The 26,379-nt window shown below is 38.3% G+C and overlaps 1 protein-coding gene across 1 annotated transcript in view; it reads left to right on the top strand.

Annotated features, from left to right (window-relative positions):
* The window catches only part of Shprh (SNF2 histone linker PHD RING helicase), a 71,648-nt gene extending 63,649 nt beyond the window's left edge, over window positions 1-7,999 (top strand). The window contains exons 29-30 of the mRNA XM_059272746.1: window positions 4,981-5,061; window positions 6,111-7,999. Coding sequence (XP_059128729.1) covers window positions 4,981-5,061; window positions 6,111-6,207 — 178 coding nt within the window. The 3' untranslated portion in view covers window positions 6,208-7,999. The remainder of the gene's footprint in view (window positions 1-4,980; window positions 5,062-6,110) is intronic.
* Window positions 8,000-26,379: the final 18,380 nt, after the last annotated feature.

Raw genomic sequence — 26,379 nt, 5'->3', positions numbered from 1 at the left:
CAACCACATACTAACTCAGCACTTAAATTCTTTATTTATGTTCATCATGGCCTGTTTGTTTTTAAGTACAGGTTCTATCTCCCTCACCTGAAATGATTTAGATTAGAGTTTGTTTTGTTTTGCCTTCAGATTCTAGAGTATATACATATCTTTAATGAGATACCTTGAGGAAAAGGTCTTAGTCTAACTGTGAAATTGATTTATGTTTCACTTTATACATAGTCTAACCCCTCACATGAAGTCAGATGTGAAATTTCCACTTTGTCACATACCTGCATGGGCTCCCTGGCACTTGAATGCACGTGCACACATACAGTGAATGAACCAGTAAGTCAGTGTAAATAAAAGATAATTAGATTTAGTACAGTACCTGAACCAAACGTAATAGTGATTATTATGTGATAAGTACTTCCTTTATTCAAATGATAGATTATATGGGTATCTGTAACACAACTTCCTAGTTGTATTAACTCATGGATGTTAGAGACCTTGGATGTTTGAAGACATACACATACACTTACTAAGCACACACTAAGTACTCATTTAGTAAGTATTACTGAGCACCTAAAGAAGGTCAGGCATTATGCTACACACTGAAGAGTCTAATCATATAAGACATAATCCATTCCCATCTAGCAACATACATAGAAAGCTACTATGTAGCACAAGAAAAAGATGATTTAAAGTTATATGAACAAAAATGGTATGCTTTGTGCCTGAAGAATAAAGGAAGACAGTAGGCTGAAGGACTGATTATTTTAAAGTTGGACTAGAAAGCAGTCATGGAGAGTTGCATATGTAGAAATAAGTAGGAGATATACTGACATTTCTGAGGATTGTGAGGCGTTTGGAACTGCTGTCGTAAAGCATGAGAAAAGGAGTAGTAAATGAACTTGGCATGTGAGAATCAGAAATACAGATTGTTGCATAAGCTGCAGCTTTGAGAGCTTTGATACCTTTAATTTTAAGTGGGAAAGAGATAGGCTCTGTTTTTAATTGCTTTTCTCATTGCTGTGTCAAACACCAAACAAAAGCAGCTAAGGTAAGGAAGGATTTGTTTGGGCTCACAGTTTTGTTAGTAGAGTGGGAAATTCAAAGTAGCAGAAAAAGGACATGGCTGGTCACACTGCAACCACAGTTAGGGAATACTGGCAGATGAGTGCTGATTCTTAGCTTACTTTGTCCTCATTCAGTCTTGATCCCATGGGATGTTGCTGCCCTTATTCATGGTGGGTCTCTTTTCTTTACATAAGTCTTAAGCCTTTTTGGAAGTACCCATACAGATGCACTGAGAGTTGTGTTTCCATGGTAATTCTTTTTTGTTGTTGTTGGGTTTTTTTTGGTTTTTTTTTGTTTTTTTTGAGACAGGGTTTCTCTGTGTAGCTTTGCGCCTTTCCTGGAACTCACTTGGTAGCCCAGGCTGGCCTCGAACTCACAGAGATCCGCCTGGCTCTGCCTCCCGAGTGCTGGGATTAAAGGCGTGCGCCACCACCGCCCGGCCTCCATGGTAATTCTAAATCTCATCAAATGGATGATCAAGATAAGCCTTTGTTCTCTTAAAAAAAAAAAAAAAAACTTAACAAAATATAGCAAAGTAGTAGAACCATGATGCACAGTTGTTTCAAAGTACTTCCAAATGCCATTTAGAGTACAGTTAAATTTAGTGTATGTGAAAGTACAGGTGTCCACATACCATGTTGTGCATTTGGAGGTCAAAGGACAACTTCCAGAAGTCAATTCCTGCCTTCCATTTCGATTTTGTTGAGGTGATCTTACTTGCTTTTCTGCTGGTTCGCATACTTTCTAGGCTAACTGGCCTATGCACACAGCATCTAACTTTTTTAAGAAATGGGAGTTCTAGGGATCAAACTCAGGTTCTTCAGCTTACCAAGTACTTTTACTAAGTTAAAGCCATTTTGCCAGCCCTAAACACTGACTTCTTGTTATACCAGCATTTTTCTAAAACATCGATAGGACTTGTCTCTGATTTAAAAGCCTAAGTCCATTAAGGCCATTGCTTCCCATTAAATAGATTTTTCTCCTTCAAGAGACTACCTGAACCTTTGTATCCTCCTTCCCAGTGACAGTCTTGCCTCATAGAGTTTGAAGTTTTTATCTTTCTTTCTGTTATCTACGTAAGCAGTTGGTGTTCATCACTCTCCACACACTTCTTTCAGTAGACTTCTGCTGAGCACTTTCTATGTGCCATGCATAATTTTAGCATTTGAGATGTCCTCGTGCAACTTGTAAGCAGGTTGGTCTAGCAACAGTTATTATGCAACAGATGTAAGTAAAGGATATGTCATGTTAGGATCTGGAAATGTCGAATAGGGTGGGGAAGATAAAAGAACACAAATGACTTGGAATCCAACCTTACTGAGAGGTAACATCTGGGCAAAGCTTGAAAGAGATTGGGTAGTTAGTCATGCTGATATCTTAAGAATGAATGATTAGGCAGACAATAAAATCAGTGTGACATCTGTAAGTCAGGAGTGTTCCTGGTTTTGCAAAAAATAAAAATTAAAAAATAGCAAGGAACTACAGTTTCTCGACTGAAACAGGTAGGAAATGAAGTCAGGGATCATCTTGAGGATCATATTAGACCCTAATTGGGAAGCTGCAAGCAGAGGAAGGACTCAGTCTAACTTCAGCTTTGAAACAGTCATTCCGAGAACTGTGTTCAGTCCTGGGAGTAAGGGGAGCATAGGAGGCCATGTGGTCTTGATGACAGTGGAAGGTAGCTTGACTGCTGGTAGTTCGCCTGCAAGTAGTGGTCAGGTTCTGGATTGTTCTGGAAGTAGAACTGACAGTGTCTGTAGGCATAATGGAGATTGGGTATGGGCCATGGGCTTTAGCCTAGACAGCTAAGAGGATAAAAAATCTTTAACTGAGTAGAGGAAGACTATTAGAACAGATTGAGTAGGAAGAACAAAAATCTACTTTAGATATGTTTGAGATTTTATTAGCTATCTAAGATATGTAAGTTCAGAGACTGGGAGAGAAGCCAGGCCTAGAAGCACAAACTTAGATATCAGTAGCATGTGATGTGTTTTATAAACCATGGGCATGAATGGAATTATTAAAGCAGAGAAAGATAAGTGATGGGCCACAAACTAAACTCTGGCACACCTAAATTAAAAGGCTCTGGGAAAGGATAGGACACCTACATGGTTAACTGTCATTCGCTGCAAAATGTAAGGAAAGGAATCTTACTATTGGAGTTTTGACCATTAATTTTACTTAGCAGCATGTTCAAAAGCAGTTTAAATGGAGCAGTGTAAGCAACTGTTTTAAGATTTTCTTGCTCAGCTCTAGTCCAGCCATCCCAAACAGAAGGATTGTGTAGCTTGTATGGTGACACAGCAAGGAAAACAGTGCAGGTGCACCTGCTGCCTCCTTGGCCCAGGCTTTAACCACGGCTCACTCTGTTACTGTGCAGCTCATAGGAGGAGGGTTTGGAGAGATCTTGTGCAGAGTAAAAGAAGAGAATAGAATTAAAAATTATGTCCTTTTCCTTTCAATGAACAATGAAGTACAGAATGATTCATTAGAAATAGGAAAACAAGATGGATAGAACACTGGATGTTTTCCATGATTGGGCAAGATGGTATAGGACCTAATACTGATTGGTTTCAGGTGAGAGTGTGGCTCAGGTAATGATCAGGAAGGCATAGTGTTTGCCCCTTATTAAAGTGGAAGATGTGTCCTTTTTTCACCCCATTTGTCCTAAATCCTACCTCTTCTCCTATTCTCAGGAGCCTTCCTCTTGTAATACATCACATAAATATGTCTGAATGTCATCATTTTTAAACTGACACTCCTTTACAGTCTGCCTCTACCTCCTTGATCTCCCATTCTGTCAGCCTTTCTATTTTGGTAGCTGCCCCGTGGATAATACTACTGAAATGAGGCTTAGAGTGTAATTGGTGGCCTACTTCTTGCCAGTGGTCCAGTGGCCCTTTTTAATCTACTCTCTCTAATTCACCCAGTGCCATAGTATTAAGTAGAATGTATAGGTGGGTGAGCTTCACATGTATATCCCTCAACCCAGAAATAACTAGCTTTATAGATTTAGTCAATATCTGAACATGTATCTAGGAACTTCACAGCTCTCCCAGGATATAGACTAGGTAAAACAAACTGCATTCTTACTACTCTCAGCTAGCCCAAGCTTTCCTCATATTTTAATGTGACTCTTATTATCTATACTTGCTCAGACAAATCTAGGATTCTCCTGTATATCTCTTTTTAATGTCTTATATTCAAATTATTTCAGTCTTGACTCCTGTATCTCAAAGATATTCCTCATCTTCTGACTACTTCTTACCCACTGACACAAAGCACAATCCACCTCCTCTTGCCGAGAGGACTACAAATTTCATCTCTTCTCTGCCTCCACAATAGCCAGAGGCATTTCCAAAGTACAGTGTGAATCAAATTATACATAACCACTGGAACATATTCCTTTATAATAACTACAAAATCCAGTTCCTGATCGAGCCCTGCAAAACCACAATGTATGGTCTGAACCCTGCCCACCTCTAACCTTGTGTTCATCTGTTTCGCTAGTCAACACACTTGTGTTATTTTGTTGACCCCTGAAACATTTCTAGCTTTTCCCGTGTGTGCTCATCCCAGTAATGTTCATAAACATGCTTTGTCTTCTGTTTGCCTGCTCTTCCCGCTGCTTCTGTGCTTAGTAACTAGTTCCCATCTCTCATTTCAACTCCTTATGGCATTTTCTGTACATAGGCCTGGTTTTCCTGTGTGTTTACTCTCTGTCTCCCTCATGAGAGTATTAATTAGTTCATGAAAATCACATTGGCAGTATTCACTTCTGGTCTGTCTCTCAGCATTCTTATGTACCAGCCACAGGTGGGCACCCATGGACTAATGAATGCAGCATGTGTATGTAAAGTCAGTTTCTACTCATTTGTCTTAAGATGATTTTTAAGCTTAGAATTCTGATTTATCTTCTAGACCTACTATTGTCCATAGATTCTTAATTAAAGCAACCATAGAAGAGCGAATGCAGGCAATGCTGAAAACTGCTGAGAGGAGGTAGGTAACAGTCCCTATCATTGGAGTTTTAGATCGCCTTCACTTGGATGACAGCAAATGATATAAACACTAGTACTTTTTATAAAGCAGAAAATAGCCTTTCATCCAAAGCAGTTCCCAAATAATGCTTTGTACAGTCTATATTGGATTTAAGGTAATTTACTAGGTTGTAATATGCAAAATTAGCTGACTTTTCTTTGCCACATGACATTTATTTTTAAATGTGTTGCTCTCTCTTACTTAGGCCTTTGTCCAGTGTGTGTGAAACTAAACATGCACTGCTGTTAAGAGTTGACCCTTGCCCATCACAGATTGATCGGAATGTCTGAATTTGCAGTCTGGGCTGGGGAATTGTGTCAAATTCACAAGCATCAGAGGAGCAAAACGGTCAAAACAGTCTGACCTTTTAAACACGTCCTTGCAGTCATCAAACTTCCTAATATATGCACAGTAATTTTCCTTTATGGTCATCTTAAAATAAACTAGTACCTCTGGACCTGCCTGTGAGATGGGATGTGTTGGAAGTTGCCCATGGAAGACTTGATAGCTTTTTAGAAGGGGTTGCATCTCCAGGGGTACTTGGAGTAACACAGAAACCTTTTCAAATCTGAGATTCCCATACTTTGCTGATGTACAAGGAAAGATGCCAGCCATCCCACGGGCTTTACATCTGCAGACTTCAGTGATTCTTATTTCAGTTACTTAAAATACTAAAAGAGCCACTGACCCTCTCAGTAAGTGGAAAAAAGTAAATGGTGAATTTAGATCCTTCTTGGCAACAATGGTCAGATGTCTTTTGCTGGTTTTTGTTTGTTTTGAGTTTTTATTAATTGTTCATAGAAAACATTTTCTGACAAAGCCTCAGAAGTATTTCAGCATTTTCACTGATTTTCACGAGATGTAACATTCATTATCTACTTCCGAGGAGAAGTTCCCCGTGGCTCAGTTACAACAGTATAGGAGCAGATTTGTGTTCTCCGTGTGGTGTTGTATATGCAGTCACTAGCTCCTGGCCTTCCTTTCTCACTGTGTTTCTTGAAATCTTGCAGTCATACAAGCTCACCTGGGAAGCACTCTGAAGCCTCTGTGTTGACTGTGGCTGACCTAGCAGACCTGTTTACCAAAGAAACGGAGGAGCTTGAATGAAGTGTTTGAAATCATCCCACAGACTTTAATATAGGACTTAACTTTCAAAGTTGTAAAGAAAAAAGCTGTTAATTAAAAACAAAAGATCAGTAAATATTAGTAAATACTATTTCAAATTGGATGAATTTTTTTTGTTACACACTAGCCTAGTAATAATTGGCAGTTGGTTCCTTTTCAGTATACTAATTTCAAAACATGTACAATGAATTTTAATTTTACATTCCTACTGAAACACTTTTTGCTCCAATGAATATCTGTAACTAATAAGGCAGGGGAATTAAGAAAGATATTGAAGACTTTTCTTGTAATGGATAGATATTTGTAATAACAAGTCAAAATATATAAGAGAGAAAGTAAACTAGTCTAGTTTTGTATGAGTTAATATATCCAATCAATGTAGATCACATTTTTGAAAGGGCCTTCATCATCTTTAGCATATGATTCACCATTATCTTCTCAGTAATATTTTAAGAAAGTACTGAACTATAATAACTAGTTATTTGCATGAGTTTAAACTGTAGCACTGTCATTGGAACTTAAAAGTAAGTAGTTCAACTCCTAATGCTAAATCATTAGGCAGTTATTTTGCTTTTTATGTTTTGCTACTAAAAGTTAAAGTACAGAAAAATTCATTTTTCTATTATGTGTTAAAGTGGTATTGTTAGTGTGGTTTTACGTGTTATTAATATTTACAATGATCTGTTTAATTCTCTTAGTAAGTTTTTTAAATGTGTTTGAAGATGGATGCATCTGTAAATACTGAAATTTTATGATTTGGGGTCTTACTATAGCATAGGAACATGGCTTTTTTTTTTTTTTTAATCATCATTGTACTGATGTGTTAGATGGTATTCCCTTCCTATGTTCATATAACTAGTCATTTTAGCTACTGGTATCTAAATTTACAATAGAGTTTATTCATTTCAGTTACTCCGCCCTTAGCGACTAGTAAGTGTTTGACCTTACTGCAGGAGAGTGCTGTGTTCACACATGCATATAACTGTAAGTGATGAAACTGTCCCTTCTTCTGTGAAGAATTAATAGGTGACCTTGAAATCACAAAATAAGAAGTAGCTTGTTTCCCAGCCCTGTGATGGACTATAAATGTTCTTGTTTTCTTTCTTTTAAGCTTTCGGAATTTTGAGTGACCCTCAGGATTCATTAGCTCCTACCTAACTGCCCAGAAACCTGTCCCTGGGTCTCCTTCATCAGTGAGCCTTGGTGCTTGGCTAAGGTGCATTCCTACTCCAGGTTTACAGTGACAGTTCAACTGAAGAAGACATTGTGGGTGCTTAGTCTTCAGTTGAAGGGAGATATGCATTGATTCTTTTATATGAAATGAAACTATTTTTACAGCTCTTTTACATATCATGAAGAGCTTTTATGTGTATTCATGTACTTAATATTCCCAACAGTCCTGTGAAGTAGATATAACTAATGTCGTTCCTATTTTGAAGGTAAAGAACTAATGCTTAGAAATACTAAGAAACTTGCCTATGACATGGAGCAATTGGACAATGGAGCCCAGGCCCTCTGGCTTCACATCTGCTGTTCTTCCACCAAATCCTATGCCATGCTGAGATTCAGGAGACGTGTGGCTATAACCTAATAGTGAGATTGGTTAAGTACTTATTTTTGTTTCCAATATTACTTTATGTTCTAGGAAAAACAATTTGATGTGTTTCAATTAAAAAATGATATATTGATAACTATACTTACCAGTATTAGAGGAAAACTACTCTTATTTATTTCAGTAAGATACCTCAAATAAATATTTTAGTGGAAAATGAAATTGTATATTGTTTCTTTTTTCTTCTTTTTTTTTTTTTTTTTTTTTTTTTTGGCTTTTTGAGACAGGGTTTCTCTGTGTAGTTTTGGTACCTGTCCTGGAACTCGATCTATAGACCAGGCTGGCCTCGAACTCACAGAAATCCGCCTGGCTCTGTCTCCCAAGTGCTGGGATTAAAGGCATGCACCACCACCGCCTGGTGATTGTTTCATTTCTAAGCTATAGATCATATGAACTTTGGTTTTTAGTGACTTAACAAATAATATCAAATTGCCAATTATACAGTATTCCATATTTCATTTGTTTTTTTATTAAAAACTATTGTGGTAATCCTCTAAGTGGTTCAGAACTCACTAGTACACATATAATCCCCATATATTGGCTGCAAACCAAAGAAAGTTTAATTTCCCTTTTCAGTCATTTTATGTTTTCTGAAATACTTTCACTTTTTCCAGTATGGGCACTGTACTAGCAAACTGCTGATAAAAAGTGGAATTGCCCAATCCTTACATTTTAAATGCATTTATATCTAGGGAATTGTTTTTCAAGTAATTCCAGATAAATTTACTAGGACTGAAGATTTATCTATGTAAATTGTAAATATCATGTTATCTAATTCCACAGACTTGGCTTCAAACCCAAATAGCTTTACTGTGTTTATTACAACATCAACTTTCTCTTTGTATGTAATCTTAAGGTAATGAACTATGCATTTATTTTTAGAAATTGCTCCTTTTGGGAAGTATAACTCAGTCATGTTATATGTTGAATATGCACAAATCTCTGCATTTTGAGATACCTCCCCCCACAAAAAAAATCCCTTTAACATCATTAATAACATTAAAAATCTTAACAATAATTCACCATGGAACTACTAACATTTAATAAGCAATATTAGTGTATAACAAGAACAACTCCTTATCAAAATATTTAACAGGACTTGGCTTATCATTGGCTTAAGACCTCTTGAAGGGGACACAAGCCAAAATGCCTTTCAACTCTTCTGCTCTCAGTTGCTAACCCTCCCAAAATTAGTATGATTGAGTCGCACATGTTTATTAACATAGGATAACTTCTTGGAAATGCAGAAACTACCTGTGTTAACAGATGACCAAAATGCTATTTAATAGAAGACATTTTCAGTTTGTGTAGAATTTAGTCAAACAAAATCCCACAATAATATGCCATTTTGTATGTGTAATTACTGTGCTGTGTCTGGGCAGTTTTCTTATAGTAATCCACTGCCTCTGACTTTTTTTTTTTTTTTTTTTTTTGGTTTTTCGACTCTTACATTCTTTTCACCCCCACTTCCTGGATCCCTGAACATTAAGGGGGGCAGTGAAAAATGTCCTATTTAGGGCTGAGCATTCTGCAGTCTCTTGTTCTCTGGACCTTGACCAGTTGTGAGTCTTTGTGTTAATCATCCCCTGCTGTAAAAAGAAAGTTCTCTGATAAGAGTTGAGATGCATTAATCGATGAAGTCATTAGGTGTTGGTTTAATATCATGTTCATGTAGTAGAATAGTAGTAGTAGGTTCTTTTCCTAGGTGACAGTTCTGTGAGACACCACAGACTAACAACAAGCCCAATACCAGGAATTGGTTATCTCTCTTGGAGTTTTGGCCCTTAGAGAGCCTACATATACACCCTAACATTACAGGCCATTGCCAGTGCTCCTGGTTACCCTGTAGAACTTGACAGTGAGACACTATTGCTGAAGACACTGCATGCTTGAGTCATAAAATGTGGTGAGATCAAGCTGCCACTGACCTGGAAGCTTTACCCTACTGTGATGGAAGGGCAGTGCACGCCACCAAATGAGGGAAGTAATTGTCAATGTCCCAGCTGTGAACCTGTGATCGTCAACCTTTTTAATTTATTTATTAAAACCTAATTACATTATTTCCCCTCCTCTCCTCCATCCTACCCTTTATGTTCAAATCTCCTCCCAGATTGATGGCCTCCTCTTCTTTAACCATAAATGAATAAACATGAATATAACCTGCTGAATGCATTCATGTTCCCCTCCTGACTGCGTGGTTTGGTATAACCATTTAGGGGCTTGTCTCTCAGGAAGATTAATTCTTCCTCTTAGCAGTTCTTCATCGCTTGTAGCTCTTCATCTAAGGGTGAAACCCCATGAAATTTCCCCCATCTAAGGTGGGGTGTTAACTCTAGTTGGAATTGTTCAGGTTTTGTTTTCTATTACAATCTTACCATTTGCTCTCTTGGATCAAAGTTGTACAAGAAAAATGTAGACAAGTTGTGCTGAATAAAATATTTCTTCCCTGTATTATTAGATGATAAGTTCATTCCAAAAGTGCTTGAAGTAACTAATTTATTCCTAATGGATGATTTATTCCCTTATAGTTTTTCTGATAGGCTTCTCAAGATGACTCTTATAACACAAGGGGAGGGAATCTGACAAGAAATACTGCATTTTTAGAAACTCAGTTTTGTGCTCTCCCTTTCTGTTAAGCTAATTCTATCAGGAAGACAACTGCCTCCTCAGTGTGTCCTCTCAAGATGTCTCTGTGCTTACTCGCCTCTGGTGTTCTTTTATATGGACCAGTCATGTTGTATAGGGGCCCCTTAGGTTATAGGTTATCCTCTTTTTAACTTAATCATTTAACACCTTCTCTCTAGGGCTGGGATATAGCTCAATTGGTAAAGTGCTTGCCCAGATGCGCAAAGCCCTGGGTTAATCCCCAACACATAAACCTGCCATGGTTACCCATGTTTATAACCCAAGCACTCAGGAGGTGGAGGCAGAAGGATCAGAAGTTCAAGGTCATCCTCAGCCATGTAGTGAGTTAGAAACCACCCTGGCATATATAACACTCTGTCTCAAAACAAGGTCTCTCTAAATAAAAAGCTGTCTCTAAATTGGGAATTATAAACTCAACACATGTTCAGAGAATTGATAAAATACATTTCAGTTACAATAGTACTCAAGAAAAAAGAAAATACATACTTCCAGTAGAATATTTGAACATTAAGAACTAATACTGCAAAATGAAAAACCTTGAAAACATGCTTGGTGAAATTTCACAAGAGACTGTACTTCTATTTACATGAAATGACTAGGCAAATATTTAGCAATAGTAGTATGTCACTGTTGCTAGTTGCCTGAGTCTAGGAGAGGAACAGCATGACTGCTGATAGATGCAGGGTTTCATTATGGAGTGAGGAAGATGTTCCAAACTCAAGTTGCACTAGTAGTTACACATCTCTGAATATACTAAAAATCTTTAATTTATACACTTTAAATAGCTAGATTCTTATGTGTCAATTATAACTCAATAATTTTTTGAAATATTTCAATATTGTATAGGTTTGTTCGCTTCCTTGCTTGCTTTTTACAAAAATCATTAGGCATGTAAACATTTTGGCACAACTTGTTGGAGATGAAAATAAGACAAATGGTCATCAGAATTTGAGGCACCTGTTGTAGAGAATATTGTACCTGAGGACTCTCAGTTGATAACTGGCAGCCATGGTTATTTATGCTACTATGTCTAGAATTGCTAATGGTCATAGTCAGTTCGATTAAATAGCATGTCGTATAGCTAAAATGACCAGGCAATGCTCAAATGAAATTCTTAGACATGAGATAAATCAGACAATTAACTTTTAAGCACTCTCATTAACTCTCTAGATATGTGGCACTTGTCAGTTTCTAAAGAAAGAATTGAACAGCCTTCCAAATCCAGGAGTGGTGAACAACAAAGCGTACATCCTCAGAGGGACTTTGTCTTATCCCAGAAATTCAACCCTACAGTGCTGATCTTCCTTCAGCGTGCCAATATTGAGTTGATGGGCAAATTGTAAGGTTCCAGTGGAGAACATATTGTGGAATGTGCATTGGGTTAGATAATCCCTGTGCACTGTTGTACATGATTATAAAATGTTGAGCAGTACCCAGGGTCTCTTTCCACTAGATTTCACTTGTAATTACCATGCCCAGTTCACACCAAATAAAAATGTTCCCTGATATCTCTGAGCAAAAGCAGGCAGGATTGAGAGCCAGATTTTTCATCACTGATAATGAAATATTCAGAATACTATGTAAAAGCAGTTTAGTTGATCATAACAAGTTTAAGTGACTTATGGCTTGAATGTAAACTGCCCCCAACTCCCAGGCTCATGTGTTTGAACAGTTGGTTCTCAGATGGTAACAATAATTTGGGACATTGTAGACCATTAGAACCATGGCCCAGTATCACAAATGGACCACTGAGGGCAGGCTTTTGAAAGTGATATCTGCTTCTGGCCATGATGGACTGTTCACTCTGAACTGAGCCAGAACAAACACTTCCTCCTTAGGTTACTGCCATCTGGTATTTGGTCACAGCAGCAAGGAAAGGAACTAGTACAATGACCATTTGGAAGATTTTAAGTTTGGCTTTAAAGTTTGAACCCAATACTGAAATTACAGCTTGGAGCTGTAGACACAATGGTTGGTGTTCTATTTCAAACTTGCACTGTTCACTTGTAAATGAAAAACTTTCAAAGGATGAAAGCATGACTTTAGAACTAGTTTTGCCTGTGTAAAAGATTTGCTAAAACAAGCTATGAAGTGATGGATGTGTTGATTAGTTTGTGGAAATTATTTCATAATGTATATGTATGTATATCAAACCATTACCCTGAACTTTTTAGATATCATTTATCAGGTAGGGGTGTGTGTGTGTGTGTGTGTGTGTGTGTGTGTGTGTGTGTGTGTGTGTGAGAGAGAGAGAGAGAGAGAGAGAGAGAGAGAGAGAGAGAGAGAGAGAGAGAGATATTAATTTGCTTTCCATTGACAGAGTTAGCTAGGGAATCTTTATTGCCCAGACTGGTCACAAATGTTTATGTTCAGTTTTTATGCCCCAGCAGCTGCACAAGTAGCTGAGACTACACATCCATGGTACTGTACACTAACAGTTTTAAAGTTCAATTTTCAGTGACCTTCAGATTAAGGACACCAGCCAGCATAACAAAATCCTATTATTCTTTAGCATATCAGCCAAATCCTCCTAAGAATAAAAATGTCAGTGTTCTGTCCCTGTGTACTTCAAGGGCTCTACATGTGAATTTAATGCATTCTGAAACTGGAGATGACATCCACAAGCACAATAGGACATGTAGTAACACTAAAATATGCCTTTACAGAATTAATATTGTAGCACTGGAAGGTCTCCATCTTCATCAAGAGGACCAAGTAGTCCTTACATCTCTGTCTTCTAAGGCTAGCGTTAAGTGGTTGTAAACTTCTTTTTTCTTTCTCTCCCTTCTCTTCCTCTCCTTTCCTCCTTCATCCTTTAACAAGCATTGAGACAGTAAAGCTGACATCTTCCACACACATACCATTCACAACATGCTGCCAGAGAGCATGGCATGCTTCCCTCTCCTAGAATGAGGAACAAAAAGCTTTACCAAGCAATCTCTCCGGAGTTCATGTCTACATTATTCACTACAGATGCTATTAAAGTGGTATAAAATCATAAGCAATAAAGTTTTCCCTCTGAGCTTTTAGTAAATAAAATGGACTTGTTTATCAGTTGTATTAGTTACTAGTATTAGAATAAAATACCTGGCTGTATTATGTATCTTAGTAAATGTCACCACATTCTTCCCTTATTCAAGCCCATAACTCTGGAATTGTCCTGATAACTTTTTCTTCTCTCATCCTTCACACCCCTCTATCAGTCAAGTTAGCCTTCAAACTACAACTGTACCCCAAATAATTGTCATCATCTTCCCAACTACTATTGTCCTTGACACCATAATTGTTCAGTGGGTTGTGATACCCTCCTATAGTCTTTCCAGAACAGTCATCAGTGATCCTTTTAAGACACATGACAGATAATCAGATAATGTCATACCTCTGTACAAAATTCTCCCACTCACTAAAGAGAACCCTAAACTCTTGTAAGAGCTACAAGGCCCTACATGCTCCATCCCTCCATTGCCTGATTCTACTTGTCTTCTCCCACATATCCCCTTGTATGCTCCATCCTCGGAATGTATGTTACTGTGCCACACACATGCCCAGTGTACTTCCTCAGGGCCTTTTAACTGGATGTTCCCTCTGCCTGTAACTCTCCCCAGCACATGCTGTGCCTGTTGCCCACCTTCCTTCAGGTCTCTGTACATCATCAGCTTAGTAAGGCCATTTCAGTCATACTGCACAAAACTGAACTCGTGATCCTCCTACTGTCACCCTAAAGCCTCTTAGTAGTTTGTTTTAATTCTACTGCAGTCTGATACACTCTTTTTATAAATCCTTCCCATTTCTTACAGAAATTCTGAAAGCTAGAATCTTGGCCTCTGCTATAGTGCATCACAGAGTGCACCGTAGAGGCTCCACAGATAAATGTTGGGCAATATTATGGTTGGAGGGAGGATTACTAATGACCCAAAGACTTTCCATAGATACTTACTGCTCAAATATCCTTTATATTAAAACATAATATCTCATTTTTCTATATATTTTATGCACTTATTAAGTCAAGTTACTTATACAAGTTTCTAATTAAGGCTTTGTGTATAATCAAGACTTCAGCTTCTGCTATGACTTACAATGCAGCTCATTGTCATCTACCTCTTATTTTTCCTGCCCCAAACTTAGACCTTAATTTCTAATGCTTTTGAATATATCCAGCAACACCTGTTTACATTAAGAACACCTGAGCTCTGACTTTATTAGCAATCTAGGTCTTGTTGAACAGGTCACTTGTGTCTCTTGACCTCCTCATACGTAAATAAGAGGTTACATGAGCAACTCAACAAACTATTATCATGCTTAAATCATTGTTCAAATTAGACAAGAACTATGCTTAACCAAAGCCTATTCCGTACTCTCAACAGACTTCAGAAGAACTGAGGAAGGTAACGTGAGAAAGAAGGAAGATTTGAATTTAAATAATAATTTTTTAACAGACACTTATGGATACAATTAGAATTCATGTAAGGATGAGAAATAATGAGTTTCATAAAAAGCCTGAATTGTGGATGAAAGGGAAGGTCAGAAGACCCTGTCATTTTTCCCCCAACCTTGGGCATAACCAATAGCTACTCCATTTGCTTTTCCATGTATTGGGGGCAGGGACGGTGTTCTTATTGTTTGTTTACTTTTGACATTTTATGGTGCTGCACATTAAAACTGCATATATATATGTATATATATATATAAAGATATATATATATATATATACACATATACAGCTTTTTACCAGATCATTATTTTTACTACCCCAAGCAGAAGCCCTGAGTTTTGACATAGCAAATAATTCCATATAGTTCAGTAATTATTTATTATGGGTCCTAAATGTTTACTAATTTAATTCTGGCTTTTTAAGTCTTAGGTGTCTGATTATGTAAGTAATAGAATGTCATTATGTAGAAGGTAAAAAAATAATGCTTGTGCACACAGATAAGCACTGGAGAAGCCAGGAAAGTTAAACTCACAGGCGTCCTTCAAAGGAAAGAGTTTTTAAACCTCTCCTCCTCCTGGAATGCTGGGAATGGATATAGTTTACAACCTAGTGATATTTTGCTGTCTGATAAGCCAGGCTCTGCCCATATCCTCCAGAATTTATGTTTTATGTATCATAGACCTTTTTCCCCCTAAAACTTCGAGCATTACTTCTAGACTATAAAACTCATCCTTGTGAGAGATATCATTTGTACTTTACAAGACCCAAATGACTTCTGTGTTATCATAGGAGCAAGCCAATCCTGACTCCCACAGGGATTATGTTTACCTCAGTCATTCTCCCTAGACCCTTAATCTTGAGCGTTGTTTCTAAGTCAACAAAAAAACCCCATCTTCTGAATGAAACCATATTTACTTTCTAAAGAGCTTCAATATAAATATGTCAAGCTCATGGGGCTGAGGTAATTGTTACCTGAAACTTTTTTCCAAAATGGTACTATGCATAAATATGGCAAAAATATACAAGCTGATGTCAGACTGTAGAAGTCTTGGCCCAACACTCGTACCTAAAAAATTGGGCTGAACTGAGTTAGTCATTTCTAATAGTTGTACAGGTGTTACTGATGCTGCTAGTCCAGAGAACATTTGTGTGTGTGTGTGTGTGTGTGTGTGTGTGTGTGTGTGTGTGTGTACGTACCTGTCTGTTATGTGTGTTCATGCAAGTGGAGGCCAGAGACTGAGGTCAGAGTTTGATGTCTTCCTCTATCACTCTCAGCCTTAGTTTTTGGACAAGGACTTTTATTGAACCTGGAGCTCATCAACTTAGCAAGCCACTGGGATCCTCCTGTCTCTAGCTCCGCAGAACTCAATCTCTGATATGTACCATTTTGCCTGGCTATTTCTTGAGTTCTGGGGCTCTGACCTCAGGTTTTCGTGGTTGTGTGACAAGAAGTAAGTACTTTTACTAACTGAAACTTCCCAGCCCTCGGAGGACACACTGAGAATTCCTGTTCTGTAAATAAAACTCTATAATGGTTTGTTTACTCTTAGTTGTGAGTGCCCGAGGTAGGGCAGAAATGTGATATGTCCACATTGTAGTACTCAGCGAGGTTATATGACGTTGAAATAAACACGAAAGTTACATTTGCTTGCCAAGCATTTTAAAGGATCAGTACATTCGTTCATCTTTCATTGCCATCAAAATAAATACAACTTCAAAGTGTGCAAGTACTCAGCTTCAAACAGGGCATAATAGAGGACAGACAGTAAGATCAACAACAAAGGCAAACATGCTTTCAAGTCAAGCAAAAGTTTCCCTGAGAAATCTGGGTTAGTCTGCTTACAGAGCTTAATTCAAATTCCCTCACAGCCCAGTGTTTTAAAAATAGTTAAAAGAAGCAATTTAGTTATAACCTCCCATGGACAGACCCTGAACCAACAGGATGGCTGTGCTTATGAAAAGAGGTCAGGGCGCAGACAGGTACAGAGGGAAGACCATGCGAAGGCTCACAGAGAGGCTAGCCATCTACAAACTAGAGAGAAACCATAAACAAAACCAATGTGGCTGACCTTGATCTAGAGCTACTAGCCTCTGATATGTAAGTCAATTCTGTGGCTTAGCCACAGAGTTTGCAACACTCCATAATGGAGGCACAAGTAATCTTACACATTTGGCAAAGTTATCCTTTTATTTTTAGAAAGCAGAAGCAGCTTTTCTATGGAATGACCTATATTTGATTGTTGTGTCTGCTGTAACAAATGATCATGGAAGGAGTTGGCTTCAAGTAATAGCAGTTGACTGTATCATGTTCTCAAAGCCAGAATTCTGATGTTTCACTTGGGTCACAACAAGGTGCTAGCAGGCCTCCAGTTCTCCTATAAGTTCTGTAGGAAAGTCTCTTCCTTTGTCTCCCCCAGAGTCTTGTGCTACTGAAATTCTTAGCTTTGAGCCATATCACACCAACCAGTGTCTGTTTTCACAGTGCCTTTTCCTATTTATGTCTGATCTCCCTCCATTGCCCTGTAACAGTGGCATTTGTGCGTGCATTCAGGTCAGGGTCTCCCAAATTCATCCCAAGATACCTTTTCATCTCCATCTTTCACTTAATCTCTTTTATATGACCCTCTATATATAACAATCTATAGGTCCCAAGATTAAAACCTTATAATAGTTTATGTCTGCCATGTGTTAAAGGCTAAATTTCGGGCTTGGTTCATTTGGAAGGTAATAAAGCCTTTGACCTAGTAGGGGGTCTTGGGTCCCTAGGATCTTGCACTTGAAGGAGCTAGTAGAATATAGTTCCTCCTCTTCCCATACATTGCCTGACACCCATGAGTTGTACATTTTGCTCTACCATGGTCCTACCATGATCTAACTCTTTGCCACATGCCCAAAAGTAACAGGCCAGCCATGGACTGAAGGCTCCAAATCTGTGAACTAAATAAACCTTTCCCCCTTATAGATTGATTTATCTCAAATATTTGTTAGAATCATGGAAATCTAGTTGTATTACTTTTTTGTCACTATGGAAAAAAACTGAGAAGCAATTTATGAGAAGACACATTTAATTTGGCTCTCTGTCCAGAGAGAACATTCCACTATGGCAGAGAAGGCATGGCTGCTGGAGTGGGTGAGCACAGGACAGAAGGGTTCATAGCAGCAGCTTTGATATGGTACCAAATAACAGAGAGCCAGGGCCAAAGCAGGGCCAAGTTGAAACCCTCAAAGGCCCTTCTCCAGTAGCATACCTCAAGGCTAGCCATACCTTCAACCCCAAAGGTTCTGCTACCACCTAGAATTGTACCTCTGCCCCCAATCTGGAGACAAGTATTCATACACTTGGGCCTGAGGGATTACATTTCATATTCAAGTTATAACACAGCCTGATATCTCTGGGGTTATACATCCCACTACACTGTGATGAGTGATGATTTCAGATATGGTTGCTGAAACACTTTGATTTAGCAATGTTTTATGTTGAGTGTACCTGTTCATTTTAACAGTAGGGAAAGACAAAGAGTAGAAAAGTAAAGCTAAGCATGTGGCCCGAAAAGCCACCACAGAGTATTGTACAATGACCTCAATTTGGAATTTTAGCTTCCTGTTTTTTAAAGTTGGGTTTTATATTTGGGAACTGAAATAAGTGTTTTGACCCTAAAAAGTAGAATACAGGTTTGATTAATCAGAGTAGGTAGTTGAAGTGCTTTAACAAATGGTGATATTCTCTGTAAGATTTTACACCCTAGAAATGCTACTCTCTACCTGCCTCTTTCTATCTTCTTACCTTAGCCAGCACAAAGGCTAAGCCCAAGTGGCAAGTTGATTGTGTGTTAGACAAGCTAATGTTTGTGTGGAGAAAGCACCTTTGATCTCTAAATCCCTGGTGGCACAGGGCCTACAAAGAAAGAGGCAACTTCTGGAGTCTCCTTTAGCCTTTCTCTTCTACAAGAGGCCTCCTCCCTGGAATCAAAAACCAGGGCCCAGTGTTCATGTCCCCATTTGCCCAGCATGTGACTTCTGTACCTTTGGCTCTTCAAAAATGTTACCTAAAGTGAACCCTTTAGCCATTTTGAAGTGAGGTCAGAGGTTGTGGTCCTGTGTTATCAGTAAGGTTTGATAGTAATTAGAATAACTCCAAGTAGTCTAGTATTTTATAATAAAAGCACCATGATACATAATTCTCTCAATGTATTAAGAACACAAAAGTAAATAAGACAGTCCTTAAGTATGAGCCCTATTGACTATGGCTCATGTAATCTTTAAAGTATAGGGAGGAAATAAGATGAAGGAATTGTTGTTATCCCCATGTCTGATTGAGGAAGTTAAGTGTTAAAAGATAATATTCAGAAAAAGTGTAAAAACATGGCATTAAAAATGAACACATGACAAAGATTTTGTTTCTCGGGAAACATGCCAAGAAGTATAGATGCTCAAATATATATGGTGTAAAGGAATGTTGATGTTAATGGGAAGTGGAAGTAGTTCCCCACAGCTTAGAAGAAGTCAAAGAGCCTACAGCAGAGAAGACACAATCAATCGTCATCGGTGGATACAAGTCAGTGCAAGTCAGTGTAATACAGCTGTCGGGCAATCAGATAACCTGAGGAAGGATGTGTAAACAACACTGTAGTAGAATGTTATTTTAAGGTGTATTACTTTTGTTTATGTTGCATTTGTTTAGCTCTGTGAAGCTGTGTTACTGTGCCTGTCTAAAACACCTGATGGTTTAATAAAGAACTGAACGGCCAATGAAGAGGCAGGAGAAAGGATAGGCGGGGCTAGCAGAGAGAAGATATAGAAAGAAAAAAAAGAGATGGAGGAGTGAAGAAAGAAGTAGCCAGAGAGGGAGAAGGACTTCAGGTGCCAGCCACCCAGTTACACAGCAAGCCATGGAGTGAGAGTAAGATTTACAGAAGTAAGAGAATGGGAAAAACTCAGAGACAAAAGATAGATGAGATAATTTAAGAAAAGCTGGCAAGAAACTAAGTCAAGCTAAGGTTAGGCATTTATAAGTAATAATAAGCCTCCATGTGTGGATTTATTTAGGAGCTGGGTGGTGGGCCCCCCCAAAAAAGGCCAAAAGAGCAAAACCAAACAACTACACAGCACAATCTGGCACCCAATTGTCCAACTCCATCATATTCAATGACACAGCTTCTGAATAAAGCTTTCTTATCTCCTTGATCATATCAAATAGAGTTGAAAAAAAAAGAAAAGCATAAACAGAAAGCAGAAGTGTGCAGCTACCCACAGAAAGTTCTTTTTGCCTTGTCTTGAAATGCTTACTGAGGCTGATAGAAAATGCTTAAGCTAAGCCCAGCTCTGAAGTCACTCCTCAGACCTGTACTCACACTGAGGCCCAACTCCTGAAATGACCTAGCCTCAGATCTGGTTCGGATGCACCTGGCTTCTCGCTGCTTTTGGAATGGCAGTTTGGATTAGGGTAAACCTCTGATTTTACAGCGATTGCATTAGTAGGTAGCTAATCACAATGGCACTTAGCTCCAGCTGTCACAGCATGTACCACAGACTGGAAGGCTTTATTTATAGGAATGTATTTGTCATAGTTCTAGAGGCTGGAAGTTCAAGATCAGGGTCTAGCAGAGTTGAGTTCTAGAGAATACCAATACTGTTTCACCTCATGTGACCCCCCACTATGGGAAGGAGAAAATGAAAGTACTTTATATCTCTTCTGAGGCACTGAACCTGTCAGAAGGCTCTGCCTTCACCACCTGTTCAAAACCAGTTTGCCACCCAAAGAACCCTGTCTCAAAGACCTTGATACCATGAATGAAAGGCTTCAATGTGTGAGTTGTAAGGGCCCATAACTCATTCCACAGCACCGCCAATATATGAACCCAATCAAGAGAGAACACCAGGAGCCTGAGATGGCCACAGCTTTGGGGAAGAAAATAATCAAGCCAGAAAATTAATGTTGTAAACTATAGCAGTTTATAAACTTGTGACAGTTTGTGATCCTGGATGTTCTGCACTAGAAATAAAGATACTAGTCTCATATGATCTATGTTTTAAGTTTTATTTTATGGGTTAGATTTACTGGCTGAATAAAGGACATTAATAGTATGATAACATTAACAAATTTATCTACGGCTAGTGACCTACAAATGTGACAGCTCAAAATAAATAATTGTTTCAGTGTAGGGTGTCCCAAAAATCTAGGTCATCATCCAGTCTTGAGTCTCTTAGGCTTTTTACTTGGAAAGAATAATATGTGGGGGGGGGGGGGGTAAATCTTGACATTATTCTCAAAACAATTTCAAATCCTGCTAATGAGCTGTATCATTCTTAAACTGAGTGACTTACAAAACTACTCTCTTCTTTGCACTAGTCACCAAGAAGTGAAGTACACTTTTTATTCAGAATCTTTTTTCAATGGGCTTGACCCAAATATACCTGGGACTTATTAGATAACAAATGTCCCTAAAGAATAAATGTGAAGATCCCAAAATTAAGGCCTAAAGCAAATAAAGGGGAAAAAATGAGGTGAGACCACAGATGATAATCCGAAAGGGCTTATCTAGAGTTGTAGTACACAGGAAGGTAAAAAGAGATTGTCCCAGAGTACAAAATACTCTGACAAAAGCAACTTACAGGAGAAAGGCTATGTCTTAGCTCACGGTTTAAGGCACATCCTACCATGACCAGGAAATGAAGGCAAGAAGCTGGACACACTGTACTAGGCCAAAAAGCAGGTGCATGCAAACTGCTTAGTTTCCTTTCTCCTTTTATACAGTTCAAGACCACCTGCCCAGGGAAATGACCCACTTGCAATTAAGATGCATCTTCCCACAGCGAGTAACAAGAGAATTCTCCACAGGCATGCCCAGCAACCTATCTCTCTGGTGATTGTAGATCCTGTCATGTTTACAGTTAACACTGAACATCACAGAAGTGACCTAATTTGTCAACAAAATGAAAGAATGACTCATGCACATAAAGACACATAAATAAGTCTCAACATAAATAGCACCTTGTCTCTCTACCTGTTTTCTTACAGTCATTTATCCTTTGGTTACAGCACTTACAAAGGTCAAGTTCTTTCAAGCTGGATAAAGATTTGCATCTTAATAGCTCAGCACTAACATAAAGCATCATACATTGTTGTTGTCAATATCTAAACTGCAAGTCAATGAAACTCTACATTACGTGAGAGCTTGCTGTTTTTCATCCAATTATTCTTTCATCTAACATTATGTAAGCAACTTCTGTATGCCAGACTTCAGGAAAATAGACACCAAAACAGAACAGTGTCTGCCTAGTGATGAGATTTAGGAAAAGGGAACAATCTTATAACTTAGTTTTTCAGTCTTATACAGATAATGTCACTTCCCATTTAAAAAAAAAAAAGTTTAGAGAAAGAAGCACCTTCATATGTTTGGAGCACAGTTTGATGACTGAAACACAAAAGTTTGTGTTGTATTGATCATTATTGATCATTATCAATAGTACCAAGTAACTGGCAAAATACCTGCAAATAAGCACACATAATTTTTGTTGTTGTTTCTTTTTGGTTTTGGTTGTTTGAGACAGTGTCTCTATGTAGCCTTGGCTGTCCTAGAACTCCCTTTGTAGACCAGGCTAGTCTCAAACTCAGAGATCTGCCTGACTCAGCCTCCCAAGTCCTAGGATTAAAGGTGTGTGCCAACACCACCTGGCAAGTATACATATTTTTAGTGTGTGTGTGTGTGTGTGTGTGTGTGTGTATTGTGTACCCACTAAACCATCATCACATCATAAAATTATTAATTCCTCCAAAGTTTCTGTCTTTTTTTTTTTTTTTTTTTTTTTTTGGTTTTTCAAGACAGGGTTTCTCTGTGTAGCTTTGCGCCTTCCCTGGAACTCACTTGGTAGCCCAGGCTAGCCTCGAACTCACAGAGATCTGCCTAGCTCTGCCTCCCGAGTGCTGGGATTAAAGGCGTGTGCCACTACCGCCCAGCTAGTTCCTGTCTTTTTTAGTTTTTTTTTTTTTTGTTTTATTTCTCTCATTTTTGTTAGTCATTGAGAATTTCATGCAATGTAGTTTTCCTAAATCTATAAATACAACCTGCTTAGTCTGTATAATATTTTGTATGCCTGTTTTTTCAGGGATGACCATTTAATATTGGATAGCCACTGGTGTGCTCTTCCCCAGGGAAGACTACCCCTCCCACTCAGCATTTCTAGTTGCTTGTAGTTGGCTATAGTTAAGGCTCTGTGAGCTTTTCCCCTTGCAGGTTAGCATGTCTGCTGATGTCATCCTTGTTTGAGGACAATGTATTTTGACCATATTCACTTTTCCTTACCCAATTGTTCCCACACCCTACCCTACCCACCCAACATTATGCCTTCTGTATTTATTTTTAAGCCAATCAAGTCCAATTTGTATTTCTCATATATTCTGGGTTTTGTCGTCATCCACTGACACTCGGTCAACCTATCAGGGGTGACACTCTTAAAGGAAGACTGACTCCCTCTTCCAGCAGCTCTCATTAGCCAATACCCCCTCAGCTAGGAGTGGGACTTTGTGCCCACCACCCTCCTCCATGATGAAATTGTTTTTCTAGACTGAGTTTACATGGGTCTTCTGCATGCTGTCACAACTGTTGCGAGTTTATATGTGCAACTGCCCTGCTGTGTCCAGAAAACACTGTTTCATTATACTCATCCACCATCTCTGGCTCTTCGGGTCTTTCTGCCCCCTCTTCCCCCAATGAACCCTCAGATAGAGTATGATCAATTGTTGGCTTAGTAGCCTCCAGATTCTTCCATATTATTACAAATGGTAAGATTCATTGCATTCATATACTTGTATAATATTCTATTATATAAACAAGTTCCTTCACTCATCCAAGAAACACTTAAATTATTTTCATATCTACAATGAACCAAGGAGTACAGATCTCTCTTTAATACACTTGAGTCCCTCTGCCTTTATACCCAGATGTAGAACTGTTGGGCCAAAGAGTAATTTTACTTTTAATTTTTTGAGGAAACTTCGCATTGTTTGCCCTAGTGGCTTCACCAATTCATATTCCCACCATTGGAGCATATCCTCACTAAAACTCAGATTTTTTTTAGTGTCCCTGGTCATTTTTATGGTACTCATCCTATTTGGAATGAGGCAATAACTCATTATAATTTTGATTTGTCTTTCCCTAATAACTAGTAATGTGTTAACTACTTTTAAGTCTTTGGAGAAATACCTATCCCTGTCATGTGTCTATTTTTAATCAGGCTATTTGTTTTAAAGTTTTGTTACTTAATTGTATCTATCCTTATTTTTTATATTAATTCCTCAATACCAACCATTTTATGGGCTATCTTTTCATTTTGTTACAATTTATATGCAGCAAATTTAAATTGTACAGAATCCCACCCATCTATTGTCTTAATTTTTTTTCTTTTTAATGTTTATGTGGGAGAAAGGGATGTATATTTGTATGTATGTAGTTGAATGCACTTTTGTGTATGTGTGTGCATGCACGTGTGTGTGTGTGTGTGTGTGTGTGTGTGTGTGTGTGTGTGTGTGTGTAGGCCTGAGATTGCTTTCAGGAATCTTCCTCAATGGCTCATCCACCCTATTTTTTAAAGTAAGTTCTTCCCATCAAACCCAGAGCTCGCCAATACAGTTCATCTTTCTAGCCAGCTTGCTCCAGGAATCTCAGTCTCTTCACAGGCTGGAAGTGCAGTTGAGCAGTCATGCCTATCAAGCATTTACATGGGTTCTGGGGATCGAGTCTTCTCGCTTGCCTGACAAGCACTTGAACCACCCAGCCATCTCCCTGGTCCTATATTCTGGATTCCTTTCATTTTGCAGTGAGGGGAGGGGTTGTCCATACTTGCGATGTCATAGCTAAGAAATTATGGCCCAGACCAATGTTATGGAGCCCCTCTGCCATATTTTCCTCTAGCCATTTAACAGTTGCCCATACTTAAGTCTTTACTAGGTTTTGAATTTTGTACACCGTATAAAATAGTGACCTGGTTTCATTCTTTTGCATGTGGATATTCCATCTTCCTAGCATTATTTATTGAATAGATGATTTTTTTCCCCTCACAGTGTGCTCTGGGAACTCTTGCTGAAGATAAATTGACCATGTATATATGGATTTATTTTCAGACTTTCTATCCTTTATCATTGGTCTATATCAGTATTATGACAGTAGTGAATTGTTTTGATTACTATCTTGAAGTCATGAAGTTTACCCTCTCAATCATTTCTCTTTGCTCATAATTGCATTGGTATTTAGAATATTTTGCGAGTTCCCTCCAAATTTTAGATTTTTTTCTATATTTGAAAAATGTCATTGGGATTTTGACAGGTGTTATATTGAATCTGTAAGTCACATTGGGAAGTATGAATATTTGAATAATATTAATTCTTTTAATACATGAACATGGGAAGTCCTTTCATTTACTTTCATCTTCTAAAATTTCGTTCATAAGCACTTTATTTTTAAGTACTTTAGTCTTTTTGATACTATGATAAGTGGAATTTTCAAGCCAGACATGGTAGTGCACACCTTTAATCTCAGCACTTAGGAGATAAGTGCAAGGGATCTCTGAGTCTGAGGACAGTGAGGATTACACAGCAAGACCCTGTTTCAAAACAAAACAAAACAACAAACAAAATAGGTAAAAGTTTCTTAACTTCCTTTTGAGATAGGTCATTGCTAGTGTATAGAAATGCACCTAACTTTTAGATGTTAGGGTCATGTAAGGAGAGATGGGTTTACTTAATCGTTTTCAACTTGGATGTCACTTAGTTGTGTTTCTTTCCTAATCACTCCAGGTAAGACTTCTCCTACCAGGGGGCTGGAGAGATGGCTCAGAGGTTAAGAGCACTGACTGCTCTTCCAGAGGTCCTGAGTTCAATTCCCAGCAACCACATGGTGGCTCACAACCATCTGTAGTGAGATCTGGTGCCCTCTTCTGGCCTGCAGTCATACATGCAGACAGAACACTGTATACTTAATAAATAATCTTTAAAAAAAAAAAAAAAAAAAAAAAAAAAAAAAAGACTTCTCCTACCACGCTGAATAGAAGTGGTACATGTGGGCATCCTCACCCTTCTCATGTTTTTACCACCAAGTATAATGCTAATGTTGGGAAGTATACCTTTAGTATGCTAATCATAAATTCATGTTTCAGAGGTAATATCAGAAGAATAGATAGCTATAGTCACACAGAATTTAAATTTCATTTATAAAAGGATGGTTATTGTTTAAAGATTAACACTGGTTACACAAAAAGCTACTTAGCTGAGCTGATAACCACTAGCTCCTGTGGGAGGCCAGCTGGGAGACTGGCTCCCACATTTTACCCCAGGGTACTCTTGAGGAGTGAGGAATAAGAGATTAAGATAGAAGGATAAAAGAGAGAGAAACAGAAATACGGGATAACCTTGGGAGGGCCCAGATCCTTATCACAAGCCCTGTTTGTCTCTTCTAAAGAGCTATTTATA

This window comes from Peromyscus eremicus, chromosome 8b, assembly GCF_949786415.1.
Source record: "Peromyscus eremicus chromosome 8b, PerEre_H2_v1, whole genome shotgun sequence".
Taxonomy (NCBI): Eukaryota; Metazoa; Chordata; class Mammalia; order Rodentia; family Cricetidae; genus Peromyscus; species Peromyscus eremicus.
The sequence above is the reverse complement of the archived record's forward strand: the minus strand, read 5'-3'. Positions and strand labels throughout refer to the sequence as shown.